This window comes from Sinocyclocheilus grahami, unplaced genomic scaffold (assembly GCF_001515645.1).
Source record: "Sinocyclocheilus grahami isolate Dianchi unplaced genomic scaffold, SAMN03320097.WGS_v1.1 scaffold1288.1, whole genome shotgun sequence".
NCBI classification, from domain to species: Eukaryota; Metazoa; Chordata; class Actinopteri; order Cypriniformes; family Cyprinidae; genus Sinocyclocheilus; species Sinocyclocheilus grahami.
Genome location: NW_015506467.1, coordinates 59,786 through 73,262, shown reverse-complemented (window position 1 = coordinate 73,262; position 13,477 = coordinate 59,786). Strand labels below are relative to the sequence as shown.

General features: G+C 33.7%; 2 protein-coding genes across 4 annotated transcripts; both read left to right on the top strand.

Moving 5' to 3' along the window:
- Positions 1–252: 252 nt before the first annotated feature.
- LOC107568859 (uncharacterized) lies at positions 253–3,128 on the top strand. Its single transcript, XM_016254850.1, has 4 exons — positions 253–362; positions 488–541; positions 2,351–2,668; positions 2,854–3,128. The coding sequence occupies exons 2-4, from the start codon at positions 493–495 to the stop codon at positions 3,126–3,128; spliced, it is 642 nt and encodes a 213-aa protein (XP_016110336.1). The 5' UTR covers positions 253–362; positions 488–492.
- A 1,989-nt stretch (positions 3,129–5,117) lies between these two features.
- On the top strand, positions 5,118–13,186 carry LOC107568877 (uncharacterized). 3 transcript variants are annotated; one of them, XM_016254871.1, is made up of 6 exons: positions 5,118–5,619; positions 5,706–5,786; positions 7,246–7,584; positions 9,204–9,440; positions 9,557–9,656; positions 12,836–13,186. In XM_016254871.1, exons 1-6 carry the CDS (start codon positions 5,613–5,615, stop codon positions 12,897–12,899), a joined length of 828 nt encoding a protein of 275 aa, XP_016110357.1. In that variant the 5' UTR covers positions 5,118–5,612; the 3' UTR covers positions 12,900–13,186. The 3 variants fall into 3 exon arrangements, with proteins under 3 accessions (XP_016110357.1, XP_016110359.1, XP_016110360.1); XM_016254873.1 differs by having other exon boundaries at positions 5,119–5,619; positions 5,727–5,786; XM_016254874.1 differs by having other exon boundaries at positions 5,119–5,619; positions 5,714–5,786.
- The last annotated feature ends 291 nt before the right edge of the window (positions 13,187–13,477 follow it).

Here is a 13,477-nt window from a genome sequence, read left to right as displayed (position 1 = left end):
ATTGTTATGTTATGTAGTTTTTTCTGTGATGTTTTATCTATTAATCTTCAAGACGTTTATTATTGATTGGTATTTTGTAATATTTTGTACGTATTGTTTTTTACTGTTTGTTTTGTACGTACTGTAATCCTTGTTGTTTACTGCAATAAAAAAAAAAAAATTTAAAAAAAACAATAATAATGCTAATAATAAAAGCCGCCTCCATTTTAAAGTCTGTATCATCAGACAGACGTCACGTTACGTCACGTTACGTCACGCAGGCGTTAGTTCAGGTGAAGTCAGACGATGGACGGTTATTATTTACCTGAACTTAATGCGATAGGACAGAGAGTAAACACGGGATTCAAGCTTTGAAAGTCAAGGTAAGACAGTTTATTTCGACCTGAAAGGGCATTTATTAACGTACGTCACAAAAGTGCATCCAGTCAGTTGTTCGAGTGAGTGAATTGATCAGAAATAGTCTCTTTAATGATGTCTGATTTGTCAGGTGTGATGGGGTCATGGATGCTGGTTTGGATTCTGTGTACCACAGTCACTCTGAGTGAGTCTGCTGTTATGAAATACTAGTTAAACTATATAAAAGCTGCTTTGGCAGTTCGACATGTCGTGTAATATTACTTCAAAGACGAGTCTAAGCGCTGTTTTGTTTTTTTCTCATTTTGCTGGGCAGCAGAAGAACACTTGCTTTGTCCACCAAAAAAACTAAAACAGAAGTCTATTAAAATTCTTCAAGCAAACATGGGAATTATTTCTATACAAAAAATACTCTCTCAGAAACAAAGGTACAAAAGCTGTCACTGGGGTGGTACCTTTTCAAAAGATACACTTTTGTACCTTAGGTTCTAATATGTACACTTAACTTACTAATATTTACTAATATGTACACTTTATTTACTAATATTTACTAATATGTACACTTTATTTACTAATATGTACACTTAACTTACACTTTATTTACTAATATGTACACTTTACTTACTAATATTTACTAATGTACACTTTATTTACTAATATGTACACTTTACTTACTAATATTTACTAATGTACACTTTATTTATTAATATGTACACTTTATTTACTAATATGTACACTTTACTTACTAATATGTACACTTTACTTACTAATATTTACTAATATGTACACTTTACTTACTAATATTTACTAATATGTAAATTTTACTAATATTTACTAATGTACACTTTACTTACTAATATTTACTAATATGTACACTTTACTTACTAATATGTACACTTTAAGGTACCAAAATGGACCCTTTAGGTACAAATGTGTACGTTTTGAAAAGGTACTGTCCCAGTAACAGCTTTTGTACCTTTGTTTCTGAGAGAGTATAAATAAACAATGCTGTTTAAATATTGGAAGGCATTTTCAAAAATGACTTGTGAATAGAAAAAAATCAAAGTTGAGTCCTTTGGAGTGACAAAATCAGTTACTAATATTTACTAATGTACACTTTACTTACTAATATTTACTAATATGTACACTTAACTTACTAATATTTACTAATATGTACACTTAACTTACTAATATTTACTAATATGTACACTTAACTTACTAATATGTACACTTTAAGGTACCAAAATGGACCCTTTAGGTACAAATGTGTACGTTTTGGAAAGGTACTGTCCCAGTAACAGCTTTTGTACCTTTGTTTCTGAGAGAGTATAAATAAACAATGCTGTTTAAATATTGGAAGGCATTTTCAAAAATGACTTGTGAATAGAAAAAAATCAAAGTTGAGTCCTTTGGAGTGACAAAATCAGTTTTGTAATTCTATAAATTCATTGAAAATCATTCTAATCGGAAGCTCTATTTAGAAAATAAAATAATTTCTAAATAAACATGATCTCGTTTACGTCCCCGATAGATTTACACAAAACAATATATATATATATTAAAATAAAGTAAAATATTAAAGCATTAATTAAAGTAAAAGTATGGAAATTATATCAGTACAGAAAACTATGTAAAGCCAAATGCTATTTAAATATTATATTGCATTTTCTAAAATATATTTTACATGTTACATAAAAAAAACAATACTATTTTTTTCACCAATATTCAGTCCTTTTGAAGTGACAAAATCCTATCATTCAGAGATAATTAGAAATATCAGCACAACAGAAAATAAATAAGGGGTTTTCATGCTTGTACTTTAAGATTGTTAAAGTTTTACCTCCTAAAACTACTCCAAATCACATAAAAATTACATCCGTTTTTCATTAAAAGTGGAAACATAAAACAAAAAGTTACCAGTCAGTTGTTCAGCTGGATTCTCCCTCAAGCCTTAGTTACTAAAAACATACTAATTCTTTTCAATAACTTTCATCAGTGCCTGTGTGTCTTCATGGAGCAATATCGGTCCGTTTTAAAACCGGACGGCTTCTGAATGTTGCACTCGGCCAAACTCTTGTTTTGGAAGCCATATTTGAGAAGGATCCAGATGACAAGATAGACATGGTGACGTGGGACCGCAAGAGAGCAGGGGACAATGTCAGACTGTCACATGGAAACAGAATAGCTTTGGAGAAGGAAGATGCACTTCTGCGGGTCACTGATGTTGCAGAAGGGGACTTTGCGATCTACAAGGTCACCGTTACAGACAGTAACGGATACCAGCAGCACGACTCAATAGAAGTGCGAAAAATAGGTAAATTGGTTACATGTAACTATGCAAATGTTACTTTACGACTGACCTGTGCACTAGCTGTTTTGAATATTTTCTTCACATGCACAGCTATTTACATTTAAAGGCAGCCTGTCGTGCAAAACAAAAAAAACTAGTTGAACAGGATGTTTTCTTCTTTTCTTACGTACTTTTTCTTTTCTTTTCAGTGGAACCTCTAAAGGCGTCAATTGCGCGTGTGCTGGAATGTGTTGTGGATAATCATGGCATGACGCAGTGGGACAGTCCTCAGTTTTCATGGCTGGTTGATGGCGTTACAGTAACCAATCAAACCGCCCTGTTAGCAGACGGCAGTAGACTAGACATTTCTGAGATTAAGGGCGTTAACTTCACCTGCATCATCAAGAGCAGCCTGGGGACAGTGACTACACATTATCAAATACCAGAAGGTATTGCTCAATGCCAAGAACGCATGGCATTTTAAAAATTTTCATGACGTGACATGTGGCCAGGTATGGTGACCCATACTTGGAATCAGTGCTCTGCATTTAACCCATCCAAAGTGCACACACACAGCAGTGAACACACACCCGGAGCAGTGGGCAGCCATTTATGCCTCCAGGGAGCAGTTGGGGGTTCGGTGCCTTGCTCAAGGGCACCTCAGTCGTGGTATTGAAGGTGGGAGAGAGCGCTGTACATTCACTCCTCCCACCTACAATCCCTGCCGTTAAGAGACAACCTTTGGGTTACGAGTCCGACTCTCTAACCACTAGGCCCCTTCCCCTTCCCCTTCCCCACACCATGCGGAAAAACATCAAGAGGAAAAAAAAAACTTTGAAACACTTTACAAAAATGTCCCATTAGGTAACATAAGTTAATACATTAACCAAAATTAACTAACAACAGTTTATTAATGTTTGTTAAAATGAATTAATAACCGTGTTGGGGAAATTTACTTTTAAAAGTAATGCATTACAATATTGCATTACTCTCTGAAAAAGTGACTAATTATGTTACTTTTGTGTAAATTAAATAATTGTTACTTTGTCTCATTTGTGCTGGGCTTGCTTGTTTGTTTTTAATTTAACTTTTTTTTTTTTTTTGGCAAATGTAAAACCCCTTTCATACCAAAAGTGAAATGCATAAGCCTCATGCTGAAGGAAATGTAAATTCACATCTGTAGAGGGCACAGATCAAACAAACCTCTGATATTTTCTTGTAAATTAAAAAGTAATGCATTACTTTACTAGTTACTTGAAAAAAGTAATCTGATTACGTACTTGTAATGCGTTACTAATAATAAAACGGTTAATTTTTAGTATATTTTTTTAGTTCAGGTCCATTACTGTAATTAATATTAACAAATAACTTTTCATTTTAACGCTCATGTTGTGTTCTGGTCATTTTGACCTGGAGAGGATCATGATATATTATTGAATTGGACTAAAATCTGCTGGCTTTGTTCACACAGGGTATAATAACTTTGCAAATATTCTTTTCTTTTTCTTTGCTGGTTTTCTTTCTCTCATTTAAGTGGATATTGCCAAAATGATCCAACAATAATGTTTGTTTAACTAAAACAGTAGTAAATGTTGAAATTAACTAAGATTAATAAATAGTTTTTTCATTGATAGTTAATCTTAATTTATGTAATTAACAAATGGAATATTATTGTAAAGTGTTGACAATTTTAAAAAAATTCAAAGGCTTTTCATCAAAAACTTCCTCAAATTCATCAAAACTTTTGCAAAAATCTGTGCACAACCTAATTCATATTCATGAGATAAGCCTTTGTTGATTAATCATAACTAGCTCATCTATGCAAATATGCACTTTTTGATAGCGGGCAGTAGAATAGTCCTGTCAAAAATAATAATAATAATTAGTTTTTCTAATTCTTCTTCTGCCTATTTTATTTTACCTCTGATATTTTTTGTGAGTTTTGTCAAAATATACTTTGTAAACTTTCATCAAATCTTCCCCAAATTGTTTGATGTTGACGAGCAAAAGTTATTAAACATTTTCAATATGCCAAACTATTCACATGTACCAATTTGGGAACAGTACAGGTTATTAATATTTAGGCTATATCCCCCAATCTTAGTCTTTTGACAAACTTTTTTTTTACAGGTTCATTGTCATGAAGAAATGCAAGAACAATGCCATCCTTTAGCCAATACTGTACACTCACAGACAACATTTGATTTTTTTTATTGTAACAATTTTGGTTTAATTTATTTGACTTCTGTTCTATTTTACATCATATGCTTTTTTCTCTTTTTTATGACTTTTAATGGTGAACTTTTATTAGAATTGCAGAAATGCTGTTCCTGCATATATGTGACTCTCAAAGTTTTCAGCTTCCAGGTTTAAATGTTCTCAGGGTAGCATGTTTTCTTACTATCTAAACTTTATTAGCGGTTTCTCTGCCGTTTTTCCGTTTGGTAGATTTGATAAAGTTCTTGTTTTATGTCAAAAGAATGTTCTTGTGTTCTGAAACTTTAGAAATGTGAGTTGTTAAAATGGCTCCTATGGATATTTAAGATATACGCTGTTTTGTTTACAAAAAATGAATATAAGTGCTATTCATTTGCTCTCTACCTCATTTGTTCTTATTAATCTGCTTTTGGAGCATTTGTAAGCACTGATGTTTAAGTTTGTTCAGAGAATAAAAGAGTCCAAACAGATCTTGAGCGTGGAGTGTGACGGGAGGGTTTTACTGGATGGAAGATCTGCTTTGTTTGAACAGAGAATAGTAGCTTTACTCCACAGGAAAGGGAAAAAGGAAATGGCTCAGTTTGCAAACACGGTGACGCCTAAAGACCTTTAACTCGGTGAACTGAGCACAGGAGTTCACAGAATACAGCAGCCCTGCAGAGACACAAACAGCATGTTTACTGTGGGAGCTTCGCTCTAGTGCTTTTATGGGACAAGAGTTTCTGGATACAAGAGTCTCTTTCAGGAAGTTATGAGAGGTGAGTTATGAAAAGCGTCCAGTAATCTGACTCATAAAGTGAATGTTTCTGAACTTTGGTCGTATGTAATGTATGAGGAATATCAGTCTTGCAGCTGTTTGTTCTAGGTGACATGGAACTACGACTACAGCGATTCATCAGGACTGTCCTGCTTCTGCACGTCTGCTGTGAGTTATTCTGCTCTGTCTTTGTATGTTTATGTGGATTGTGTTTCATGCCTCTCTGGAATACTTGATTCTGATTGGCCACTTGCAGTATTCTGCAGCCAAAGTGTATTTTTAGTTTTATTTCTTAGTTGAATGCTGTTCTTTTGAACATTATATTCATCAACGAATCCAGAGATATGTATCACTGTTTCCACAAAAATATTAAGCAGCACAGCTTTATTCAAAACTTATAATAGAAATGATTCTTGCACAGCAAATGACAAATGTACATAATGCCTCCGATATTTAGATTACATTCGAATAATTATTGTTTTTTTTAACATTTATATTTCTTGGCAAGCATAAACAGTCTACCGTTGAATTAACTATATTGTTTAATTAAAAATGTAACTTTCATTAAACATTGGTGTTTTTATTTATTTATTTCTACTTCAAATAAATGCATTTAATCACGGTTTCCACAAAAATATAAATGATTATTACTATTAATTATATAAAATAGTATTTATTGATAAATAACTCTTTCTTTTTTTTAACATTTAGATATTAGATAGAACTTGTTACATTAATTAATCAACTTTATTATTTAAATAATAGCTACAATATTTGTTCTTTTGAACTTTCGATTCATTAAAGAAACCAGAAAAAACAACAATAATAAATACACAGTACAGCTTTATATATAATTTAATAATAATACTTTTACTTTTTTTTTTTTTACATTTATCAGCAATCATAAACCGTCTACAATTAGATTAATGAGCTATATTATTTGAATAATTGTTATATAAAAAATTTAACATTTATTGAATGTTGAATAGTTTTATTTTCTTTTTATATTTCTAATGAATTTAGTTATTTTGTACTTTATTTAAAGGTCCCTCAAAGTATATTGCGATTTCCACAAAATATGAAGCAGCACAACTGTTTTCAACATTGATAATAAGAAATGTCTCGTTTTTTGTTTGTTTTTGTTGTTGTTTTTATGTAAATAATTAAATAAAGATTTCCTTTTTTAACATTTACATTTCTTTGCAATCATGAACAGTCTGCAGTTAGATAAATTAACTATTTAGTTATTTTGTACTTTATTTAAAGGTCCCTCAAAGTATATTGCGATTTCCACAAAATATGAAGCAGCACAACTGTTTTCAACATTGATAATAAGAAATGTCTCGTTTTTTGTTTGTTAATTAATTAAATAAAGATTTCCTTTTTTAACATTTACATTTCTTTGCAATCATGAACAGTCTGCAGTTAGATAAATTAACTATATTATTTCAATAATTATTATATTAAAAACTTTTATTGAATGTTGTTTCATATTGCCGTTGACAGGTTTATAAAAGCAACTCAAAGCCATGTGATTGTGATTTAACAGTTAAATGCTTTTGCATCAAGCACATGCAATCAGAATTCAAGATATGACTCTGTTTTATGATGTATTTTGTTATGGCAGGGCTCTGGAGTGGCCAGTGTTTGTCCGTCCCCTTCACAAACCAGCAGTTGCTGTATGTAATCAAAGGCCAGAATCTGATCCCACAGGCACAAATCGAGCTGCTGGATGGTGAACATGTTGTTAAAGAGACATTGGACCAAATTGCAAAGACTTCTGGGACGAGTTCAGCATTGGCTGAGTTTCCTCATAAAGTCTCAGATGGGATAGTAACACTGGAACAACAGGGAGCCACACTGAAGATCAGAGATTATCAAGCAGCAGACGCCGGCGTCTACACGGTCACAGTTCCAGACCAGTCAGGACAGAGACTATCTGCACAGCGAACCGTTCAAGAGTATCGTAAGATCAACTAAAGCCTTGAATTCATTTCACATGCACTGTACTGATATTTCTCAAACGTTCTGCTATTGTTCTTCTCCAAAAATTTCTGCACTTAAAGGAAAAGTTCACCCAAAAATGTCCTGAATATTTACTCACCCTCAGGCCATCCAAGATGTAGATGAGCTTGGTTCTTCATTAGATTTGGTGAAATGTAGCATTATATCACTTGTTCACCAATGGATCCTCTGCAGTGAATGGGTGCCGTCAGAATGAGAGTCCAAACATCTGATAAAAACATCACAATAATCCACACCACTCCAGTCCATCAATATACTTATGAAGCATAAAGCTGCGTGTTTGTAGGAAACAAATCCATCAAGATGTTTTAACTTAAAACCATCGCTTCCTGCTAAAATACTAAATAGATAATAAATAAATAGAGTCCAAAATCCATAATACTGTTTCCTCCAGTGAAAAATGTAATCTTGTCTGAATCAGGAGAGAAATCTGCACAGATCAAACACCGTTTACAAGCCAAAAGGTTCTAAACAAATATGTTGGTGATTTTTGATGTGAGAGACAACAGGGGATGGACTTTTTCACTGGAGGAAGCGTTATTATGGACTCGTATCTTGACCAGAAGCCTCAGATTGAAGTTAAAAACATGTTTTTTTACAAACATGCAGCTTTTGGCTTCTCAAGACATTAACTGATGGACTGGAGGGGTGTGGATTCATTCTGACGGCACCCATTCACTGCAGAGGATTCATTGATGAGCAAGTGATGCAGTGCTACATTTCTCCAAATCTGTTACCACGAAGAAACAAACTCATCTTCATCTACTCTTTGTAGTGTTTTGTAGATCATACAGTCTCAGGTGTGCTATTTTGGTTTTTATACCATTTTTAACCCTAGAATGCACATCTGAAAACCTTCACTTTTCATACAAACTTCATTTTAATGAGAAATATTGCAAACAAAATGTGACAACAAATAGTTCTCATGAAGAAAAGATAATTTCATGCAAAACATACAAAAAGAACACATCTGACACCCATTTGTGCTGTAGTGTTAAAACAAAAATTAAGATTAAAGTTTAAAAATCATAAAAAGATTTATAAAAAGTACACTTTTATAGCAATACTTAAACAGCATCACAAGCATTTTCAGTTAGATTACATGAGGATGTCATCTATAAGTTAATTATTTTGAACCATCTTTTGAACCGATTTGTGTGATTTAATCAAACAGGATAAATGTTTTACAGAGACACAAACCAAATAACATCACAGAATTCATCGGATAATTGAAATCCTTGATAATACATTCTATTACTTACTTGATGTCTATGCTGTCGCTTTCCTTCCAAAATGATGTCACTTCCTGGAGGATGATGTCATGTTGTGAAACACATAAGTGTACCAAAGTACTGAAATGATTTAAAATTCACTTTTGTTACACCGACAGCTATTTTAGCTTTTATACACTTATGCATTCGTACAGACCAAGTCAATATTAATATAAATTATTTCAAATAAATGTGAGAAAAATTCACTCCATAATAGCAGTGACCCATTTGTGTCCTTGTGCATTTCTCCAGTAATTGAGCTCTCTCTCTCTGTGTGTGTGTGTGTCAGTGGCGGTGCATCACGTGTCGGTGATGGTGAATGTGTCTCACTCGGTTCTTCACTGTATGGAGGCGTGGGGAACTGAACCCACATTCACTTGGCTGCATGAGCAAGTGGTTGTAACGGAGAAAGTGGGTCGTGTTTCGGCAGATGGGACGTCTCTGTACGTCTCCGGTACCTTCTGCGGACACTTCACCTGTGTGGTGAGCAACAAACTGGGACACAGTTCAGCCACATACACCGCAGGTACAGCTCTCACGCCATCACTGCGTCATGAAGGACAGGAACATTACTTTTCCTGAGGCTTAGAGTATGAATGACCTGAGAGGTTCAGTGACAGCGTGTGTGTGTGTGTGTTTCAGAGGCGTGTGAAAGCACAAACAGGAGCACGACTGCTGTCGTTGTGTTTCTGCTGCTGATACTGACGCTTGCAGCCGCATCTCTGGCCTTTATACTGTGGAGGTGCGTTTAAACACAAGTCCCTATTTTTTTTTATTAGAATTTGTGTATGTTTTGTCATTTTTTTCCTTTTTTATATGTCTATATAGTTTTTATTAATTTGGTAACACTTTACAATAAGATTCCCTTTGTTAACTACATTTGATAAACTAACAAAGAAAAAAATTCTAAAGCATTTATTAATCTTAGTTAAGGTTGATTCTATTAATGTTAGTTAATGAACTTGAGCTAACATGGACTAACAATGAACAGTTGTATTTTATTAAAGTGCCCCTATTATGGGTAATGAAAGGTTCATATTTTGGTTTTGGGAGTCCCCAACAACAGGTGGACATGCATGCAAGGTCAAAAAACACTTTCATTGTCTTATAATATGCATTTATTTTTACCTTAAAATGGTTCTTCTATGGCATCGCTTGAAGAACCTTTTGAAGCACCTTTATTTTTAAGAGTGTGTAATGCCTGATAAAGCAGCGTTTGTGAACGCTTTGTGTACAGCCGTTACCGGGGAAACCGCTATTTTTACCGCTCCAAAAGCGACACCTAGTGGCAAAGAATGAATTTGCATTTTCATTCAGACCAAAGCGAAAAGACCAACAAGTGGGCGGGCATTATGCTAATGTTTCATGTTGACGTCAACATGAAACGGCTTGTGATTCGTTTTAAAAACGACTCGTTTCAATGATTCAGAGTCGACTCTTTCTTTTGAGAGACAATAACTTCATACACGGTGCACTTTCAGATTTAAAACTTTGCAGGATGTATTCATTCACTTAGAGCTGTGTTACACACTGCATGAAAGGTCATTTTCAAAAATCCATTATAGGGGCACTTTAACTAACGTTAACAGAGTAATAAATACTGTAACAAATGTATTACTCATTGTTAATGTTAGTTAATGCATTAAATATAGCTAACAAATGGAACCTTACTGTAAATTGTTACCATTAATCTTTATTTCAGTTTTAGTTATTTTAGAATATCAAGTTAAGCTAAATGAAAATAAGAAATGTTGCAACTACCTAAAAAAATCTTAATTTTTTTAAAATTTGATTTCATTTTTTTTATTCCAAGCAATTAATGTTTTTAGTTTTAGTTAACTATAATAACCCTGATTTTAGTTAAGTGCATCACGTTAAACTAAATGAAAATGAGAAATAATGGTGAGTCTTGGTATCTACCTAAAGCAAGGATAACTTTTAATATTTGATTTAAATTGATGTTCTGTTTACACTGTAAATGCTTTATTGCAAATGTAAAAATAACCAGTTAAGTGATAAAGTTTACCCTCGTTAATTTTAGAGCCCGGTCTCATGAAAATGCGTGTAAATGGTACGCCAAATAAAAACAAAAACTCGTGGTATTGATGCGCAAAAATTGACTTTGGCATGCATATGATACACACGTTTTTGGCGTGCATACGATAGGAAATTTGTTGGCGTGCATATGATACGCAGTTTTCAAGTACGTATGACAACCCTAATCCTACCCATTGCGTACACACACCAAAATCAATTTTTGTGTATCAATGCCACGAGTTTTAGTTTTTATTTGGTGTACTATTTATACGCACTTTCATGATATTGCGTTGTTGTTCTGCTGTTTTGTGTTCATTTGCTTCTCCCATTTGCTCTTTTTACACTATTATCCTATTTTCTATCACTCTATAGCCCAATACAATCAAATAATTTCTCAAATATTTATTACAATATACTGATAAATTGAACATTCACTTCAGTGGTATGAGATGACTGGATGCTTTCGACTGATTTCCTCTTGAACTGTCACCAACATTGAACTGCAGTGCTCAAACTATTTCAAATATAGTGAATTAAGCTACAAACTCCATCATAATGATCAATGTTTCCATCTAACATGTATTTTGAGCTGCAGCTCGTCATATTAATAGTGTTTTCACTAGTTTCATCAGTAAACAGGTTACCTCACCTGAATGTGTTCCTAGATTTGTGTTGGGTGTTATCTAAACATCATACTTTTAAAATGTATTTCAGTTAATGTAAAAAAAACTAGCGAGCTAAGCCAGCAGTAGTACTGACAGTGTCATGTAAACATGACTGAAGCACGAAAAGCAGAGGAATTAACAAACCAATTCAATTGAGAGTCATTTACTCTGGAACCACTCTGCTTGACTCAAACTTGTGATTTGAATCATTCAGTTCAAGCGATTCACAAGCAAATAAATAAATAAAAAAAGGTTGAAAGAATTTCAACGTTGCTTGTAATGATTTAAAAAGAACGTAGTGATGGGCGATATGGAGCTTTTCAAAAATCCAAATCAGTTAAACAATTGCATCACAAAATGATTCACTGTTTCGAAGCACTCCAATCGGATCGTGTATCATTTGATTCAGATCAGGACTTCAAATCATGCATCGTGAATGGTCAAGTCCCGATCTGAAAGGATGGTTCGCGAATCTTTATTCAGATCGGGACTACGGAGCGCGAATCGTGAATCATTTGATTTAGATCGGCAATTCGAAGCGGGTTCGTGAATCCTTTGATTCAGATCAGAGCTTCAGAGTGGGTTCGCAAATCTTTTTTCTGATTTCTTTTTTTATTATTGTTAAGCAGTGCAAAATATCAAACTATTAAGGCAGTACCGTTTTAAAAACAAAAAGAAAAAAAAGAAGGAAATAAACAAAAACACATACAAATCCCATTAGAAAATTATTGTTAAAAAGCATGTTTTTTTACACCCTTGCTACTCAATGTTATGCAATGAATGGAATGTAAATAGTTTTGAGCCTGAAGGATTCCTGTCACACCCACGCGATGGGTGGAGATCTTGTGTGAACGTTTCGTTCTAGTTACTGACGTCTAAACGGGTTCAGTGCGTGATTAACCCATCTTCTTAGATCACACAACATGACTGTAGTGAAATCACTAATGCATGCCCTCCAGTGACTTCAAATGGACGCAACAGCAATATGATACATGCAATATCCAATAAGCTAAAATAGTTACATATATTAAAGTTAATAATTGAAAAAAAACAATTCTGCCGTCAGGCAAAACAGTTCATTTTACTGCAGGCCGTTTACGGTTCCATGAACTAATCATAAACTACACATTTAACATTTTTTGCACTTGATTGCACGAGAAAATGCATTAGATTTATTCTAGCCCGTTTTCTCCTAAATGTCCTGTTTTGTGCACTGCAGGAGACACAGGCGTGGATATAACCGAAGGGAGAGACTGAGAGAGCCGTATGATGAGTCTCTGTGAGCTGATCTCAGGACACTTTTACTGCGTTACTGACGAGAGCTGATGGACGCTTTCAGCACACCTTTTGATACTTTATTGATCAATGTATTAGACTTTTGTTATTTTATTAGACTTCCTGGAAAGATAGTTATGCATATTTATTTAACCAAGGTAGACTAGCATCATCAGGAGGTTTAGTTAATGCAATCCTTTCTGAAATACTTGTCAGTTATGACATTCTGACATTAATATGATGGCCACTAAACTATTAATTGACCATTGTCCTATATCAATAAATTAACATTTGGCTGAGTAAATTTTTCGTGATTTATTTATTTATTTTTATAATCTGCTCAAATCTTTAATTTATTTGGCAAGAAGCCATGTAAAAATGGAAAAACTCATGATCAAGGAGTCTACACATAACAATTTCTTAATTTTCTGCCCCCAATTTTGTCCCACATTTGAGATGAATCCGCCCCTAAATGTCACGTATAACAGTGACTGGTCACGTTATGTCAATTAGACGTCTATTCCACTCTTAAGTTTCCAGTTTTGACCACAATAATAAAATTAATTTTATTCAAGACTAAATTAAA

What these genes read in the sequence shown, in the direction of transcription:
- LOC107568859 (XM_016254850.1), top strand. Translation starts at nt 493, where the DNA reads ATGGGGTCATGGATGCTGGTTTGGATTCTGTGTACCACAGTCACTCTG. An exon ending in GTGTACCACAGTCACTCTGA is followed by an intron (nt 542 to 2,350) that starts GTGAGTCTGCTG and finishes AACTTTCATCAG; the next exon opens with TGCCTGTGTGTCTTCATGGA. An exon ending in AATAGAAGTGCGAAAAATAG is followed by an intron (nt 2,669 to 2,853) that starts GTAAATTGGTTA and finishes TTTTCTTTTCAG; the next exon opens with TGGAACCTCTAAAGGCGTCA.
- LOC107568877 (XM_016254871.1), top strand. An exon ending in CCTGCTTCTGCACGTCTGCT is followed by an intron (nt 5,787 to 7,245) that starts GTGAGTTATTCT and finishes TTGTTATGGCAG; the next exon opens with GGCTCTGGAGTGGCCAGTGT. An exon ending in TTCAGCCACATACACCGCAG is followed by an intron (nt 9,441 to 9,556) that starts GTACAGCTCTCA and finishes TGTGTGTTTCAG; the next exon opens with AGGCGTGTGAAAGCACAAAC.